The sequence below is a fragment of the Tachyglossus aculeatus genome, chromosome 23 (assembly GCF_015852505.1).
Source record: "Tachyglossus aculeatus isolate mTacAcu1 chromosome 23, mTacAcu1.pri, whole genome shotgun sequence".
Classification (NCBI taxonomy): Eukaryota; Metazoa; Chordata; class Mammalia; order Monotremata; family Tachyglossidae; genus Tachyglossus; species Tachyglossus aculeatus.
This window is the reverse complement of record NC_052088.1, coordinates 42,375,921-42,393,083: the sequence shown is the minus strand read 5'-3', so window position 1 is coordinate 42,393,083 and position 17,163 is coordinate 42,375,921. Positions and strand designations below refer to the sequence as shown.

At 51.2% G+C, this 17,163-nt stretch overlaps 1 protein-coding gene across 2 annotated transcripts in view; it reads left to right on the top strand.

The window, feature by feature from the left end:
- Nucleotides 1–13,863, top strand: part of ZNF410 (zinc finger protein 410) — a 37,777-nt gene extending 23,914 nt beyond the window's left edge. Inside the window, exons 7-12 of one of the 2 annotated variants that reach the window (XM_038765702.1) lie at nucleotides 2,430–2,611; nucleotides 6,571–6,660; nucleotides 8,404–8,529; nucleotides 10,019–10,156; nucleotides 12,457–12,568; nucleotides 13,451–13,863. In XM_038765702.1, the coding sequence (XP_038621630.1) occupies nucleotides 2,430–2,611; nucleotides 6,571–6,660; nucleotides 8,404–8,529; nucleotides 10,019–10,156; nucleotides 12,457–12,568; nucleotides 13,451–13,457 (655 nt within the window). In that variant the 3' untranslated portion in view covers nucleotides 13,458–13,863. Of the gene's footprint in view, nucleotides 1–2,429; nucleotides 2,612–6,570; nucleotides 6,661–8,403; nucleotides 8,530–10,018; nucleotides 10,157–12,456; nucleotides 12,584–13,450 lie in introns of both variants that reach the window. The other variant, XM_038765703.1, reaches the window with a different exon arrangement.
- The last annotated feature ends 3,300 nt before the right edge of the window (nucleotides 13,864–17,163 follow it).

Here is a 17,163-nt window from a genome sequence, read left to right as displayed (position 1 = left end):
TAAAATAAATAGAATAGGTATGTACAAGTAAAATAAATAAATAGAGTAATAAATATGTACAAACATATATACAGGTATGTACATATAAATAGAATAGATATGTACAAGTAAAATAAATAAATAAGTAGAGTAATGAATATGTACAAACATATATACAGGTATATACATATAAATAGAATAGATATGTACAAGTAAAATCAATCAATAAATAAATAGAGTAATAAATATGTACAAACATATATACAGGTATATACATATAAATAGAATAGATATGTACAAGTAAAATCAATAAATAGAGTAATAAATATGTACAAACATATATACAGGTATGTACATATAAATAGAATAGATATGTACAAGTAAAATAAATAAATAAATAGAGTAATAAATATGTACAAACATATATACAGGTATGTACATATAAATAGAATAGATATGTACAAGTAAAATAAATAAATAAAGTAATAAATATGTACAAACATATATACAGGTATATACATATAAATAGAATAGATATGTACAAGCAAAATAAATAACTAGAGTAATAAATATGTACAAACGTATATACAGGTATATACATATAAATAGAACAGATATGTACAAGTAAAATAAATAAATAAATAAATAAATAGAGTAATAAATATGTACAAACATATATACAGGTATATACATATAAATAGAATAGATATGTACAAGTAAAATCAATAAATAGAGTAATAAATATGTACAAACATATATACAGGTATATACATATAAATAGAATAGGTATGTACAAGCAAAATAAATAGGGTAATAAATATGTACAAACATATATACAGGTATATACATATAAATAGAATAGATATGTAGAAGTAAAATAAATAAATAGAGTAATGAATATGTACAAACATATATACAGGTATATACATATAAATAGAATAGATATGTACAAGTAAAATAAATAAATAAATAGAGTGATAAATATGTACAAACATATATACAGCTATGTACATATAAATAGAATAGATATGTAGAAGTAAAATAAATAAATAAATAGGGTAATAAATATGTACAAGCATATATACAGGTATATACATATAAATAGAATAGATATGTACAAGTAAAATAAATAAATAAAGTAATAAATATGTACAAACATATATACAGGTATATACGTATAAATAGAATAGATATGTACAAGTAAAATAAATAACTAAATAGAGTAATAAATATGTACAAACATATATACATATATACAGGGTGCTATGTAAAGCACCGTTCTAAGCGCTGGGGGGGATACAGAGTGATCAGGTTGTCCCACGTGGGGCTCACAGTCTTCACCCCCATTTTACAGATGAGGTCACTGAGGCTCAGAGAAGTTAAGTAACTTGCCCAGGGCCACCCGGCAGACGGGTGGCGGAGCCAGGATTCGAACCCATGACCTCTGACTCCAAAGCCCGGGCTCTTTCCACTGAGCCATGCTGCTGCTGCTTATTATTATTGATTGATTAATCAATCAATTGATTGATTAATATTCAGCATTATTATGCTGAGGAAGAATGTCCTTTCCCCAGCCTGCCTTCCTTCTGATGAGGAAAGGTATGGAAGCGTGGCTACCTCATTCGTTCAGTTCATTCAATCGTATTTATTGAGCGTATTTAAGCGCTTAGTACGGAGAAGCAGCGTGGCTCAGTGGAAAGAGCGCGGCCTCCATCCCCATTTGACAGATGAGGGAACCGAGGCCCAGCGAATAATCGTGATGGTGTTTGTTAAGCGCTTATTCCGTATTCAGTCGTATTTAAACTGAAATAATTCTGTTTATTCTGACGGTTTTGACACCCGTCCACATGTTTTGTCGTCTGCCTCCCCCTTCTAGCCTGTGAGCCCGTTTTTGGGTAGGGACCGTCTCTCCATGTTGCCGACTTGTCCTTCCCAAGCGCTTAGTGCAGTGCTCTGCACACAGTAAGCGCTCAATAAATACGATTGGGTAATAATAATACTAATAATGATGGCATCTATTAAGCGCTTACTCTGTGCAAAGCACTGTCCTAAGTGCTGGGGGGCTACGAGGTGATGAGGTTGTCCCACGTGGGGCTCCCAGCCTTCATCCCCGTTTGACGGATGAGGGAACCGAGGCCCAGAGAAGCGAAGTGACTAAGTGGCGGGGCCGCGATTCGAACCCACGACCTCTGACTCCAAAGCCCGGGCTCTTTTCCCACCGAGCCGCGCCGCTTCCCCCAATTCATTCATCGGACGAATGAATGAATGCAGCCTGGTGGGGAGACGGACGTTCACGGATAAAGGGGCGACGCCGGCGGGAGAAGGGGAAAGGGAAGGCCTCCGACGGGGCTTGGAAGGCCGGGAGAGGGACGGCCTGCGGGATTTGAGGAGGGAGGGCGTTCCGGGGGGGATCGGGAGGGGAGGTCCCGGATGTCCGGCTCGCCCCGCAGGAACGATCGCTCTTTCACCTGCCCCGCCGAAGGCTGCGGGAAGAGCTTCTACGTGCTGCAGAGGCTGAAGGTGCACATGCGCACGCACAACGGCGAGAAGCCCTTCACCTGCCAAGAGCCGGGCTGCGGCAAGCAGTTCACCACGGCCGGGAACCTCAAGAACCACCTGCGCGTCCACACCGGTGGGTGGGTCCCCTCGAATCCGCTCCCCTCGCCCCCCCTCACGCGCTCTGTAATAGCCGTGGTGTGTGGTGAGCGCTTCCCGTGGCTCGGACACGACCCCCGGTCTCCATCCCCCTTTGGAGCTGAGGCCCAGAGAATGGTAATGATGCTGTTGGTTAAGCGCGGTAATCGTAATTTTGGTATTTGTTACACACCCGCGACGTGCCAAGCACCGTTCTGAGCGCTGGGGGAGGTTGTCATCATCATCAGTCGTATTTATTGAGCGCTTACTGTGTGCAGAGCACTGGACTAAGCCCTTGGGAAGTACACGTTGGCAACATATAGAGACAGTCATCATCATCAATCGTATTTATTGAGCGCTCACTGTGTGCAGAGCACTGGACTAAGCGCTTGGGAAGTACACATTGGCAACATCATCTAGAGACAGTCATCATCATCAATCGTATTTATTGAGCGCTTACTGTGTGCAGAGCACTGGACTAAGCGCTTGGGAAGTGCAAATTGGCAACATATAGAGACAGTCATCATCATCAATCGTATTTATTGAGCGCTTACTGTGTGCAGAGCACCGGACTAAGCGCTTGGGAAGTATGCGTTGGCAACATGTAGAGACAGTCATCATCATCATCAATCGTGTTTATTGAGCGCTTACTGTGTGCAGAGCACCGGACTAAGCGCTTGGGAAGTACACATTGGCCACATATAGAGACAGGCATCGTCATCATCATCATCATCATCAATCGTATTTATTGAGCGCTTGCTGTGTGCAGAGCACTGGACTAAGCGCTTGGGAAGTGCAAATTGGCAACATATAGAGACAGTCATCATCATCATCATCAATCGTATTTATTGAGCGCTTACTGTGTGCAGAGAGCTGGACTAAACGCTTGGGAAGTACAAATTGGCAACATATAGAGACAGTCATCATCATCATCATCATCAGTCGTATTTATTGAGCGCTTACTGTGTGCAGAGCACTGGACTAAGCGCTTGGGAAGTACAAATTGGCAACATATAGAGACAGTCATCATCATCAATCGTATTTATTGAGCGCTTACTGTGTGCAGAGCACTGGGCTAAGCGCTTGGGAAGTACAAATTGGCAACATATAGAGACAGTCATCATCAATCGTAGTTATTGAGCGCTTACTGTGTGCAGAGCACTGGACTAAGCGCTTGGGAAGTACACATTGGCAACATATAGAGACAGTCATCATCATCATCATCATCAATCGTATTTATTGAGCGCTTACTGTGTGCAGAGCACTGGACTAAGCGCTTGGGAAGTACACATTGGCAACATATAGAGACAGTCATCATCATCATCATCATCATCAATCGTATTTATTGAGCGCTTACTGTGTGCAGAGCACTGTACTAAGCGCTCGGGAAGTACAAATTGGCAACATATAGAGACAGTCCCTACCCAACAGTGGGCTCACAGTCTAAAAGGGGGAAAGAATAATGGCATTTATTAAGCGCTTACTATGTACCAAGCACTGTTTTAATAATAATAATAATAATAATAATAATAATAATAACAATGACATTTATTAAGCACTTACTATGTGCAAAGCACTGTTCTAAGCGCTGGGGAGGTTACAAAGTGATCAGGTTGTCCCACTTGGGGCTCACAGTCTTAATCCCCATTTTACAGATGAGGTAACTGAGGCACAGAGAAGTTAAGTGACTTGCCCAAGGTCATGATCATCATCATCAATCGTATTTATTGAGCGCTTACTATGTGCAGAGCACTGGACTAAGCGCTTGGGAAGTACAAATTGGCAACATCTAGAGACGGTCCCTACCCAACAGTGGGCTCACAGTCTAAAAGGGGGAAAGAATAATGGTATTTATTAAGCGCTTACTATGTACCAAGCACTGTTTTAATAATAATAATAATAATAATGACATTTATTAAGCGCTCACTATGTGCAAAGCACTGTTCTAAGCGCTGGGGGGGGGGTTACAAAGTGATCAGGTTGTCCCACTTGGGGCTCACAGTCTTAATCCCCATTTTACAGATGAGGTAACTGAGGCACAGAGAAGTGAAGTGACTTGCCCAAGGTCATCATCATCATCATCAATCACATTTACTGAGCGCTTACTATGTGCAGAGCACTGGACTAAGCGCTTGGGAAGTACAAATTGGCAACATATAGAGACAGTCCCTACCCAACAGTGGGCTCACAGTCTAAGAGGGGGAGACAGAGAACAAAACCGAACATACTAACAAAATAGAATAAATAGAATACAAGTAAAATAAATAGAGTAATAAATATGTACAAACATATCATCATCATCAATCGTATTTATTGAGCGCTTACTGTGTGCAGAGCACTGTACTAAGCGCTTGGGAAGTCCAAATTGGCAACATATAGAGACAGTCCCTACCCAGCAGTGGGCTCCCAGTCTAAAAGGGGGAGACAAAACCAAACATACTAACAAAATAAAATAAATAGGATAGATATGTACAAGTAAAATAAATAGAGTAATAAATATGTACAAACATATCATCATCAATCATATTTATTGAGCGCTTACTGTGTGCAGAGCACTGTACTAAGCGCTTGGGAAGTCCAAATTGGCAACATCTAGAGACAGTCCCTACCCAGCAGTGGGCTCACAGTCTAAAAGGGGGGAGACAGAGAACAAAACCAAACATACTAACAAAATAAAATAAATAGAATAGATAGGTACAAATAAAATAAATAAATAATAGAGTAATAAATATGTACAAACACAGGTTTCGGCTCCGTGATCGGCTCTGGGCCGGAATAATGATAATGACGGCATTTGTTAAGCGCTTACTATGTGCAAAGCGCTGTTCTAAGCGCCGGGGGGGGGGATGATACAAGGCGATCGAGACGTCCATCACAGTCTTACACTGTACTAGCCTCTGGGGTGGATACAAGCGCGTCGGGTTGGACACGTTCCCCGTCCCCCGGAGGGCTCGCGGTCTCAATTCCCCATTTTCCAGATGAGGGACGCAATGCCTCCGACTCCAAAGCCCGGGCTCTTCCCAGCTTGTACTTCCCAAGCGCTTAGTACAGTCCTCTGCACACAGTAAGCGCTCAATAAATACGATTGATTGATTGATTGATTTCCACTGCGCCTCTCTGCTGATTAAGGGAATCAGGCGAGACCTTTTCCATCGTGACCCTTACGCTATTTTCACAAGTGCTCGATCCCCTTGTAACCTCCCCAGCGCTTAGAACGGTGCTTTGCACATAGTAAGCGCTTAATAAATGCCATTCTTATCATTATTATCATTATTAAGTGCGTAGAGAAGCAGCACGGGGCCGGAAGGTGGGGGGTTCTAATCCCGGCTCCGCCACCCGTCTGCCTGGGCAATTCCCGTCATCATCAATCGTATTTATTGAGCGCTTACTATGTGCAGAGCACTGTAGGTCCCTGGGCCTCAGTTTCCTCATCTGGAAAATGAGGATGGAGCCCGGGAGCCCCCCCGTGGGACGGGGACCGTCTCTATATGTTGCCAACTTGTGCTTCCCAAGCGCTTAGTACAGTGCTCTGCACACGGTAAGCGCTCAATAAATACGATTGGTGATGATGATGAATGTGTCCGAACGGACTCCCCTGCCTCCGCCCCAGCGCTCAGAACAGTGCTCGGCGCTTAACAGGCACCCCGATTCCGACTGGGGAGAAGCAGCGTGGCCCAGTGGAAAGAGCCCGGGCTTGGGAGTCCGAGGTCATGGGTTCGAATCCCGGCTCCGCCGCTTGTCAACTTTAGGGCAAGTCACTTCTCTGGGCCTCAGTTCCCTCATCTGTCTAGGGGATGAAGACTAGAAGCCCCCTGTGGGACAACCTGATCACCTTGCATCCCCCCAGTGCTTAGAACAGTGCTTTGCACAGAGTAAGCGCTTAATAAATACCATTATTATTATTATTATTATTATTAAAGACGGCGTTGCCATCCCCCTTCCTCTTCTTACCCGCAGGAGAGAAGCCTTTCCTGTGCGAGGCCGAGGGATGCGGGCGCTCCTTCGCCGAGTATTCCAGCCTCCGGAAGCACCAGGTGGTTCACTCGGGTAAGGGGACCCCCCCGCCTTCCGGGAAGGATCATCAATCGTATTTATTGAGCGCTTATCGTGGGCAGAGCACTGTACTAAGCGGGATTCGAGGAGAGGCCGGGAACCCTCGGGGCTGTTCAGCGAGCGCTTACTGTGCGCAGAGCACCGTGCTAAGGTTCGGGGCGGACGAGGGAGCAGAGTAACAGACGCGTTCCCCACCCATGGCAAGATTGAGCGCTTCCTGTGTACTTCCCAAGCACTTAGTACAGTGCCCTGCACACAGTAAGCGCTTAATAAATACGACTGATGATGATGATGATGATGCAGAGCAAAAAAAATGATGATTTCCTCCCCGCCCCTCCCAAAAAAATATCCCCAGAGGCAGCATGGCCTAGTGGTTAGAGTCCAGGCCTGTCAGGGAGAAGGTCACGGGTTCCAATCCCGGCTCCGCCACGTGTCTGCTGTGTGACCGTGGGCAGCTCATTTCCCTTCTGGGCCTCCGTTCCCTCCTCTGGAAAATGGGGATTCATTCGTTCATTCATTCATTCATTCATTCGTTCGTTCATTCATTCATTCAATCGTATGTATTGAGCGCTTACTGTGTGCAGAGCACTGCGCTAAGCGCTTGGGAAGTCCAAGTCGGCAACGTCTAGAGACGGGCCCTACCCGACGGCGGGCTCACAGGCTAGAAGGGGGAGACGGACGACAAAACCAAACATATTAACCAGATAAAATAAATAGAATAAATATGTACAAGTAAATAAATAGAGTAATAAATATGTACAAACACGTATATAGGTGCTGGGGGCGGCCATTCATTCATTCAGTCGTATTTATTGAGCGCTTACTGTGTGCAGAGCACTGGACTACTAAGTGCGTGGGAAGTCCAAGTTGGGAACATCTAGAGACGGTCCCTACCCGACAGCGGGCTCACAGGCTAGAAGGGGGAGACGGACGACAAAACAAGACATATTAACGAAATAAAATAAAGTAGAATAAAAATGAAATGTGTGCAGAGCACTGTACTAAGCGCTTGGGAAGTCCAAGTCGGCAACATCTAGAGATGGGCCCTACCCGACAGCGGGCTCACAGGCTAGAAGGGGGAGACAGACAACAAAACAAAACATATTAACAAAATAAAATAAGTAGAATAAAAATGAAGTGTGTGCAGAGCACTGTACTAAGCGCTTGGGAAGTCCAAGTTGGGAACATCTAGAGACGGTCCCTACCCGACAGCGGGCTCCCAGGCTAGAAGGGGGAGACGGACGACAAAACAAAACATAGTAACGAAATAAAATAAGTAGAATAAAAATGAAAACAGCCTGCTGGGAGGGAGGAAGTCAGTCAATCATCAGTCCTATTTATTGGGCGCCTCCAGTGCGCAGAGCACTGTGCGAAGTGCTTGGGAAAATACAATATAACAAGGTTTGAGAGCCTCCCGCGGCTCCCACACCTGCTCCCAAACCCGCCAAACAACCGGCCCAAGCGTCAGAAGACTCAGCGTTGCTCAGGGGGAAGAGCAAGGGCTTCGGAGTCCGAGTTCATGGGTTCGAATCCCGCCTCCGCCAACTGTCAGCGGGGCGAGGCTGCGAACTCGGCGGGGAACCCGTCTCCTAGGCCGTGAGCCCGTTGTCGGGCAGGGACGGTCTCTAGATGTTGCCAACTTGGACTTCCCAAGCGCTCAGTCCAGTGCTCTGCACACAGTAAGCGCTCAATAAATACGACCTTCCCCTCTCGTTCTCGCAACGCCCGACTTTCCAGGAGTGAAGCCCCACCAGTGCCAAGTGTGCGGAAAGACGTTTTCCCAGAGCGGGAGCCGGAACGTCCACGTGAGGAAGCACCACTCGCGGACGGGAACGCCCGGGGCCCGGGATGGAGAGCCGAACGGTGAGGAGAAGCGGCGGGGCCGCTGGTCCGCCGCGTGACCTTGGACAAGTCCCTCCGCTTCCCCGGCCCTCCTTTCCCTCCTCCGTCAAATGGGACTGCACTAAGCGCCGGGGAAGTAGAGCAGACTCCCTCCCCGCCCACAGCCAGCTTCCAGGCGAGGGGGGGAGACGGGCGGTAATCCGAACGCGGGGCCAAAGCGAGGCAGCTGACAAAGGGAGCGGGCTTAGTCCGGGAAGGCCTCTCGGAGGAGGGCGAGAGCGATGGTCCGGCGGATACGAAGAGGGAGGTGGGGATTCATTCAATTGTATTTATTGAGCGCTTACTGTGTGCAGAGCACTGTACTAAGCGCTTGGGAAGTACAAGTCGGCAACATCTGGAGACGGTCTCTACCCGACAGCGGGCTCACAGGCTAGAAGGGGGAGACAGACAACAAAACCAAACATATTAACCAGATAAAATAAATAGAATAAATATGTACAAGTAAATAAATAGAGTAATAAATATCTACAAACATATAGATAGGTGCTGTGGGCGGCCATTCATTCATTCAGTCGTATTTATTGAGCGCTTACTGTGTGCAGAGCACTGGACTAAGCGCTTGGGATGTCCAAGTCGGCAACATCTACAGACGGTCCCTACCCGACAGCGGGCTCACAGGCTAGAAGGTGGAGACGGACAACAAAACCAAACATATTGGCCAAATAAAATAAATAGAATAAACATGTACAAGTAAATAGAGTAATAAATATGTACAGACATATATATATAGGTGCTGTATAAATAAAATATATATATAGGTGCTGTGTAAATAAAATAAATAGAATAAATATGTACAAGTAAAATACATTAATAAATATGTACAAACATATACATATATGTATATATCATCATCATCATCGATCGTATTTATTGAGCGCTTACTATGTGCAGAGCACTGTACTAAGCGCTTGGGAAGTACAAATTGGCAACATCTAGAGACGGTCCCTACCCAACAGTGGGCTCCCAGTCTAAAAGGGGGAGACAGAGAACAAAACCAAACATATATATATATATATATATATATAGGTGCTGTGGTTGGCCATTCATTCATTCAATCGTATTTATATATTTATTTTACTTGTCCATATCTATTCTATTTATTTTATTTTGTTAGTATGTGTGGTTTTGTTCTCCGTCTCCCCCTTTTAGACTGTGAGCCCACTGTTGGGTAGGGACTGTCTCTAGATGTTGCCAACTTGGACTTCCCAAGCGCTTAGCCCAGTGCACACAGTAAGCGCTCAAGAAATACGATTGATGACGATCTATTGAGCGCTTACTGTGGATGCGTCCGTTGACCGTTCTGCCGCCCTCCCCCCAGGAAGCGCCCGGTGCTCGGCACCTAGTAAGCGCTTAATAAATGCCGTCATTATTGTTGTTAAGAAGCACGGCGGAGGGATGGACGGGAGGAAGAAGGAGGCCCGGTGGGCCAACGGCAAGGTCTCTTTTTCAGCCGAGTCCCTGCTGGGCAGCAGCCTGCTCGAGGCCGCGGCCCACGGAAAGAGCCTGGCGTCCATCAGCTCCCAGCCCGGCCTCGACGTGGAGCCCCTGCAGCTCCCGGACGCCAGCCCCATCCTGGGAGTGGCGGAGGGTAAGGCCGCTCCGCCGTCCTGCCGTCCTGGGGGTCCGCGTCCCCTCGGCGCGGCGCGTTCCCGGGGAGGCGGGCGTCGACGGCGGCGGGTCGATGAAGAAAGGACGGAGCGATGCCGGGGGGCCGGGGGGAAGAAGTCAGAGCGGCGCGGGAGAAGGGACGGAAGGCTGCCTGGAGGAGACGGGCCTTCGGTCAAGCGGGGGGAGAGTGCCATCAGACTCTTCTCTGGGCCTCGGTTTCCCCACCTCTATAATGGGGGATTGAATCCCCGTTCTCCCCCCCCCCCCCACAGGGAGCCCGAGTGGGCCGCACTCCATCTGACTTGACGGTTCTGGCTTTGCCCCAGTGCTCGACCCAGACTAAACCCTTAGCAAATGCCGTCGTTCTTACTGTCGTTGTTACGGGCCTCCGGTCAGTCAGCAACCGTCACTCATTCTATCATCAATCAGTCGTATTTATTGAGCGCTTACCGTGTGCAGAGCACCGGACTAAGCGCGTGGAAAGGACAAGTTGGCAACAGAGAGAGACGGTCCCGACCCGACAGCGGGCTCACAGGCTAGATGGGGGAGACAGGGAATCAATCAGTCAATCAATCAGTCGTATTTATTGAGCGCTTACCGTGTGCAGAGCACCGGACTAAGCGCGTGGGAAGGACAAGTTGGCAACATAGACGGTCCCTACCCAACAGTGGGCTCACGGGCTAGAAGGGGGAGACAGAATCAATCAATCAATCGTATTTATTGAGCACTTACCATGTGCAGAGCACTGTACTGAGCGCTTGGGAAGTCCAAGTTGGCAACATATAGAGACGGTCCCTACCCAACAGTGGGCTCACGGTCTAGAAGGGGGAGACAGAGAATCAATCAATCAATCAATCAATCAATCAATCAATCGTATTTATTGAGCGCTTACTGTGTGTAGAGCACTGGACTAAACGCGTGGGAAGGACAAGTTGGCAACATAGACGGTCCCGACCTGACAGTGGGCTCACGGTCTAGAAGGGGGAGACAGAGAATCAATCAATCAGTCAATCAATCGTATTTATTGAGCGCTTACCGTGTGCAGAGCACTGGACTAAGCGCGTGGGAAGTCCAAGTTGGCAACATAGATGGTCCCTACCCAACAGTGGGCTCACGGTCTAGAAGGGGGAGACAGAGAATCAATCAATCAATCAATCGTATTTATTGAGCGCTTACTGTGTGCAGAGCACTGGACTAAGCGCGTGGGAAGGACAAGTTGGCAACATAGACGGTCCCTACCCAACAGTGGGCTCACGGTCTAGAAGGGGGAGACAGAGAATCAATCGATCAATCAGTCGTATTTATTGAGCGCTTACTGTGTGCAGAGCACTGGACTAAGCGCGTGGGAAGGACAAGTTGGCAACATCTAGAGACGGTCCCTACCCAACAATCAATCGTATTCATTGAGCGCTTACTGTGTGCAGAGCACTGGACTAAGGGCTTGGGAAGTCCAAGTTGGCAACATCTAGAGACGGTCCCTACCCAACAATCAATCAATCAATCAATCGTATTTATTGAGCGCTTACTGTGTGCCGAGCACCATACTAAGCGCTTGGGAAGTCCAAGTTGGCAACATCTAGAGACGGTCCCTACCCGACAAGCAATCAATCAATGCACTTTGAAGCCCCTTCCAGTCCGATGACGCGTCCTCGACCCAATCGAGAAACACGAAGAGCGTTCGTATCGGAGAGTGTTCCTTTTAACGCGGCCTCGTTGAAACGGCGCTAAATTTTCCTCCGGGGATCCCGAGGAGCGAACCTAGCGGGCCGCTAGACCGTAAGCCCGTTGTGGGCAGGGAACGCGCGCGTTGGGATTACGGTCGCGTCCCCTCCCAAGCGCCCTGCACGCCGTCAGCGCCCAGCCGGCGCGCTCGAATGGATGAACGTCTGATCATCATCATCATCAGTCGTATTTATTGAGCGCTTACTATGTGCAGAGCACTGCACTGAGCGCTTGGGAAGGACAAATTGGCAACGTATAGAGGCGGTCCCTACCCAACAGCGGGCTCACAGTCTTAAAGGGGGATATATAGATATATACAGGTGCTGTGGGGAAGGGAAGGAGGTAAGATGGGGGGGATGGAGAGGGGGATGAGGGGGAGAGGAAGGCCTCCTGGAGGAGGTGAGCTCTCAGCAGGGCCTTGAAGGGAGGAAGAGAGCGAGCTTGGCGGATGGGCAGAGGGAGGGCATGACGGGCCCGTCTGGAGTCCGATTTACTAATTCGGTCTGCATCGGGGGAGCGTTCGGGTCTCCAAACAGCGAACCCTTCGTCTCCCCACAGAGGTGCTGGCCGCGGGGTCCTCCCGCCCGCTCCCCGCCACGCCGGACCAGCCCCATCACCTGGTTACCATGGCGACCGGGAGACAGGCGTTCGAGGTCTCCGCCTTACTGCAGTAAGTCCACAGGAGGTGAGAAGAAGAGTATTTCTTTCCCTTCCGGACTGTCCCTCAGTCGATCGACAGTATTCCCCTTCCTTCTTCCTTTTTTCTCCCCCCCACGGGATGAAGCGCTCACTAGGTGCCGAGCGCTGCCCTAAGCGCGGGCCCCGAAGTCCCGGGGTGGAAGAACGGGTATCCTTTTAATCTGTTAAGCGCTTCCCGTGCGCCGGCCACCGTCTTAAGCGCCGGGGGAGACCCCGAGGGATCAGGTCGGACACGGTCCCCGTCCCCCGTGGGGCTCCCGGTCTTCATCCCCGTTTCACGGATGCGGCAACCGAGGCCTGGGGAAGCGAAGCGAGGCAGGAGGCGGAGCCGGGATGAGAAGCTGGGTCCTTCGGGACCGCGCGCGCGCGCGCGCTACCCACTAGGCCGTATTTCGTCTGGCTGGCTCAGGTTTCTCCCTTGGGTGTTGAGATTCTTTAAGCTCGCTGTGGGCAGGGGACGTGCCTGTTGGGCCTTGTACGGTCCTTTCCCAAGCACTCGGTACAGTGAGCGCTCGAGGAGAGCGATCGAATGAGTTAGGCGCGGTCCTTTCGGCCCCCGCCCGCGCCGGGGGAGGACTCCGTCCCCATTTTACAGAGGAGTAAACCGAGGCCCGGAGAGAGTAAGGTCACCCAGTCGGTCGACCTGACTCCCGCCAAGCCCCGCTGCCCCGGCACGTAGTAAGTACTTAACCGACGCCCCCCCAAAACCGCAAAAAACGACCCGTCCTCAGACCGTGATGTGGAGGAAGGGGGGAGCCGTCGGAGGTTTCGGAGGAGCGGGAAGATCTGCCCGGACACGGGATCGTGGGAATCGCCCTGGCCGACCGGGATCGTCGGTCTGCGTCTCTTGTAGTTACTGAAGCCGGACGTCCCGTAAAGCCGGACCCGAGAGGATGAGCGCGGGAGCCCCGGAGGAAGCGGCCTCATCCCGCTCGACCCCCCGTCGGCTCCGAATCCGCCGTACGCCCATCCCGGGGGACCCCCGCTCCGCCGGACCGAGGTCGATCCCGCTCCCATTCCCGGGAGGGAACCGTCCGTCGCCCGGACGGATCCGATCCCGTCCGCCGGGGCCCGGGAGGAGGATCGGGGTGGGGACGGGAGGCCACGGGGCGCCGGGCGGCCTCGGGAACACCTCCCCGGGCTCCCCCGTTGGCGTCGGAAACTCACGGCAGCCTGTTAAGAGGGAATTTTTTAATTTAAATCCCCGGGGGACGACGGAGCCGTCGCCCGCGTCCTCCGGCAATAAACCGCTAGCCCAGTCCGACCCCGGGCCGCTCGTTGGGGAGGAAGGGGCGAGCGGCCGTCTCGCGCTCGGGCCCGCGGGGGTCGGGGTTTCGCGTTAACGGTGGGACCCCCGTGCTGAGCCGCTGGCGCGGTCCGGGGGTCTCTGGGCGCCAGCGAGGTCCCGCGTCCGGGCACGGTGGCGGAGCCATCCCCGCGGGTGGGTACGGTGTCCGTTTCATTCACCACCACCACCATCGTGGTGTCCGTTAATAATAATAATAATGGCATTTATTAAGCGCTTACTATGCGCAAAGCACTGTTCTAAGCGCTGGGGGGATACAACGTGATCAGGTTGTCCCACATGGGGCTCACGGTCTTAATCCCGTTTTTACAGATGAGGGAACTGAGGCTCAGAGAAGTGACTTGCCCGAGGTCACACAGCAGACTTGTGGGGGAGCCGGGATTCGAACCCACGACCGCTGACTCCAAAGCCCGGGCTCTTTCCACTGAGCGGCGTTAAGCGCTCACTACGCGTCAGGCACCGCGGCGGGCGGGAGCTCGCCGGGTCGGACGCGGTCCCCGTCCCCGTTTGACAGAGGAGGGAGAAGGGAAGCGTTTATTAAGCGCTTACTCCGTGCCAAGCGCTGTCCTAAGCGCCGGGGGAGACACAAGGTGATCAGGTTGTCCCACGGGGGGCTCCCGGTCTTCATCCCCATTTTACAGAGGAGGGAACTGAGGCCCAGAGAAGTGAAGTGACCCGCCCAAAGTCACCCAGCTGACAAGTAGCCGGGATTTGAACCCAAAGCCCAGGCTCTTCCCACCGAGCCACGCTGCTTCTCTGCGACCGGACACGCGGCGGAGCCGGGACTGGAACCCAGGTCTTCCCGACTCCCGGCTCCCACCCCCGAGGCCGCGCCGCTTCTCCGGTGTGTTTTCCCAGAGCGTCGAGGCCATCCCGCGAGCCACGCGTGGACGCCTTTAGGGAAAACGCTCTCGCTTCGGCCCTCGAAACCGTCTCCGGGGGTCTCTATTTCAGCCGACAGGCGACCCTCGAAACAGACATTTGGACCTGCCGGCTGGAAGCAGATCAGGCGACGGAACGAATCCCTCCCGACGCGCGGCGTCTCCCCCTTTTCCCGAATCGGTCGATCCGTCGGAGAAGCAGCGAGGCGAAGCGGCCTTGGAGTCCGAAGGTCCCGGGTTCTAATCCCGCTCCGCCGCTCGTCTGTGGCCCTGGGCGAGTCGCTTCCCTTCACTTTTAGACCGTGAGCCCGCTGTTGGGTAGGGACCGTCTCTATCCGTTGCCAACTTGGACTTCCCAAGCGCTTAGTACAGCGCTCTGCACACGGTAAGCGCTCAATAAATACGATTGATTGATTCCCCGGACTCCTCATCTGTAATAATGATGATGACGATGGTATTTAAGCGCTGACTATGTGCAAAGCGAGGTGATCGGGTTGTCATTCATTCAATCGTACTTATTGAGCGCTTACCGTGTGCAGAGCACTGTACTGAGCGCTTGGGAAGTCCAAGTCGCCAACATCCCAGCTCTGCCAGTTGTCAGCTGTGTGGCTTTGGGCAAGTCACTTCTCTGGGCCTCGGTTCCCTCATCTGTAAAATGGGGATTAAGACTGGGAGCCCCCCCCCCCCCCGTGGGACCACCTGATCTCCTTGTAACCTCCCCAGCGCTTAGTACAGTGCTCTGCACATAGTAAGCGCTTAATAAATGTCATTATTTATTATTATTAAATGTCGCGCCTGACGCGACACAGAGATGCAAGACGGAAGGGCCGATGTGGCCCTTCCAACTGACGCTAAGAATAAAGCCAAGGCTCTGTACTGGACGGCGCGAGGGGAACCCGACACGGATACAAAAGTCCCCCCGAAGCAGTGTACTGAGCAGAAAGAGCCCCGGGAGGCGGCGGGAGGATCTGGGTTCTAGTCACCTGTCTGCTGGGTGACTCCCTTCGCTTCCCCCCCGTGGGGCTCGCAGTTCTCATCCCCATTTTCCAGATGAGGGAACTGAGGCCCAGAGGAGCGAAGCGACCCGCCCCGAGCCCCCCAGCTGACGGTTGGCGGAGCCGAGATTTGAACCCGTGACCTCGGACTCCAAAGCCCGGGCTCTGCCCGCCGAGCCCCGCTGCTTCCCCGTAAAACGGGGACGGAGACGGTGCCCGACCCGACTCGCTTCCCTCCGCCGTGGCGTCCAGCACAAATAATAATAATAATAATGATGGCATTTATTAAGCGCTCTGCACACAGTAAGCGCTCAATAAATACAATTGATTGATTGATTCCCCAGACCTCAGCCTCCTCATCTGTAATAATGGTGATGACGATGATATTTGTTAAGCGCTGACTGTGAGCAAAGCAAGGTGATCGGGTTGTCATTCATTCAGTCGTATTTATTGAGCGCTTACTGTGTGCCAGCACAAATAATAATAATAAGGATGGCGTTTATTAAGCGCTTACTATGTGCCAAGCACTGTTCTAAGCGCAGGGGAGGTTACAAGGCGATCAGGTTGTCCGTCGGGGGGACGCACAGTCTTCACCCCCGTTTTACAGAGGAGGGAACTGAGGCCCGAGACCCGCGCAAAGTCACCCAGCTGACAGTTGGCAGAGGCGGGATTCGAACCCACGACCTCTCCACTCGTGCTTCCCAAGCGCTTAGTACGGTGCTCCGCACGCAGTCAGCGCTCAGTCAGTACGATGGATTGACTGACTCCAAAGCCCGGGCTCTTTTTTCGCAAAGTCGGTGCCCAACCGCCGCTCTCGTTCGGGTCGTCGGGGGTACGTGCTGAGCGCCGCGTGCCGAGCGCCGTACTGAGCGCCTTGGAGAGGGCGAGGCGACGGAGTCAGCCGTCTAATACAGAGGAACCCGCCGCCTTGGCCTCGAGGCCCGAGGCGAAGCCGTGGGCCCCGGGGATGGCGTGGACGATCCCCGGGCGCCCCTCGCCCGTCCCGTCGGGGCTCGGGGGCGGCGAAGAGGACCGGGATTTGGGATCGGCGGGACATTCCCGGGAAGAGTCTGGGAAATCTTCTCTCGGGGCCGCCTTCCCATCCTGGTCAAGGCCGAGATGGGGCCTGCGGAGGAAGAATCATCAGAAGAGCCGGACTTCTTAAGCGCTGGGCCAGTTTCTTTGTAAACGGTACTCCTTAAGCGCTCACTATGTGGCCTGCGCTGTAATAAGCGCTGCGGTAGTTTAGTTTTAAATGGCATTCGTTAAAGTGCTGGGGTAGTTTTTTTTTCCAACGGTATTAAGCGCTTACTATGTGGCACGCGCTGTACTAAGCACTGCGGTAGTTTAGTTTTAAATGGCATTCGTTAAAGTGCTGGGGTAG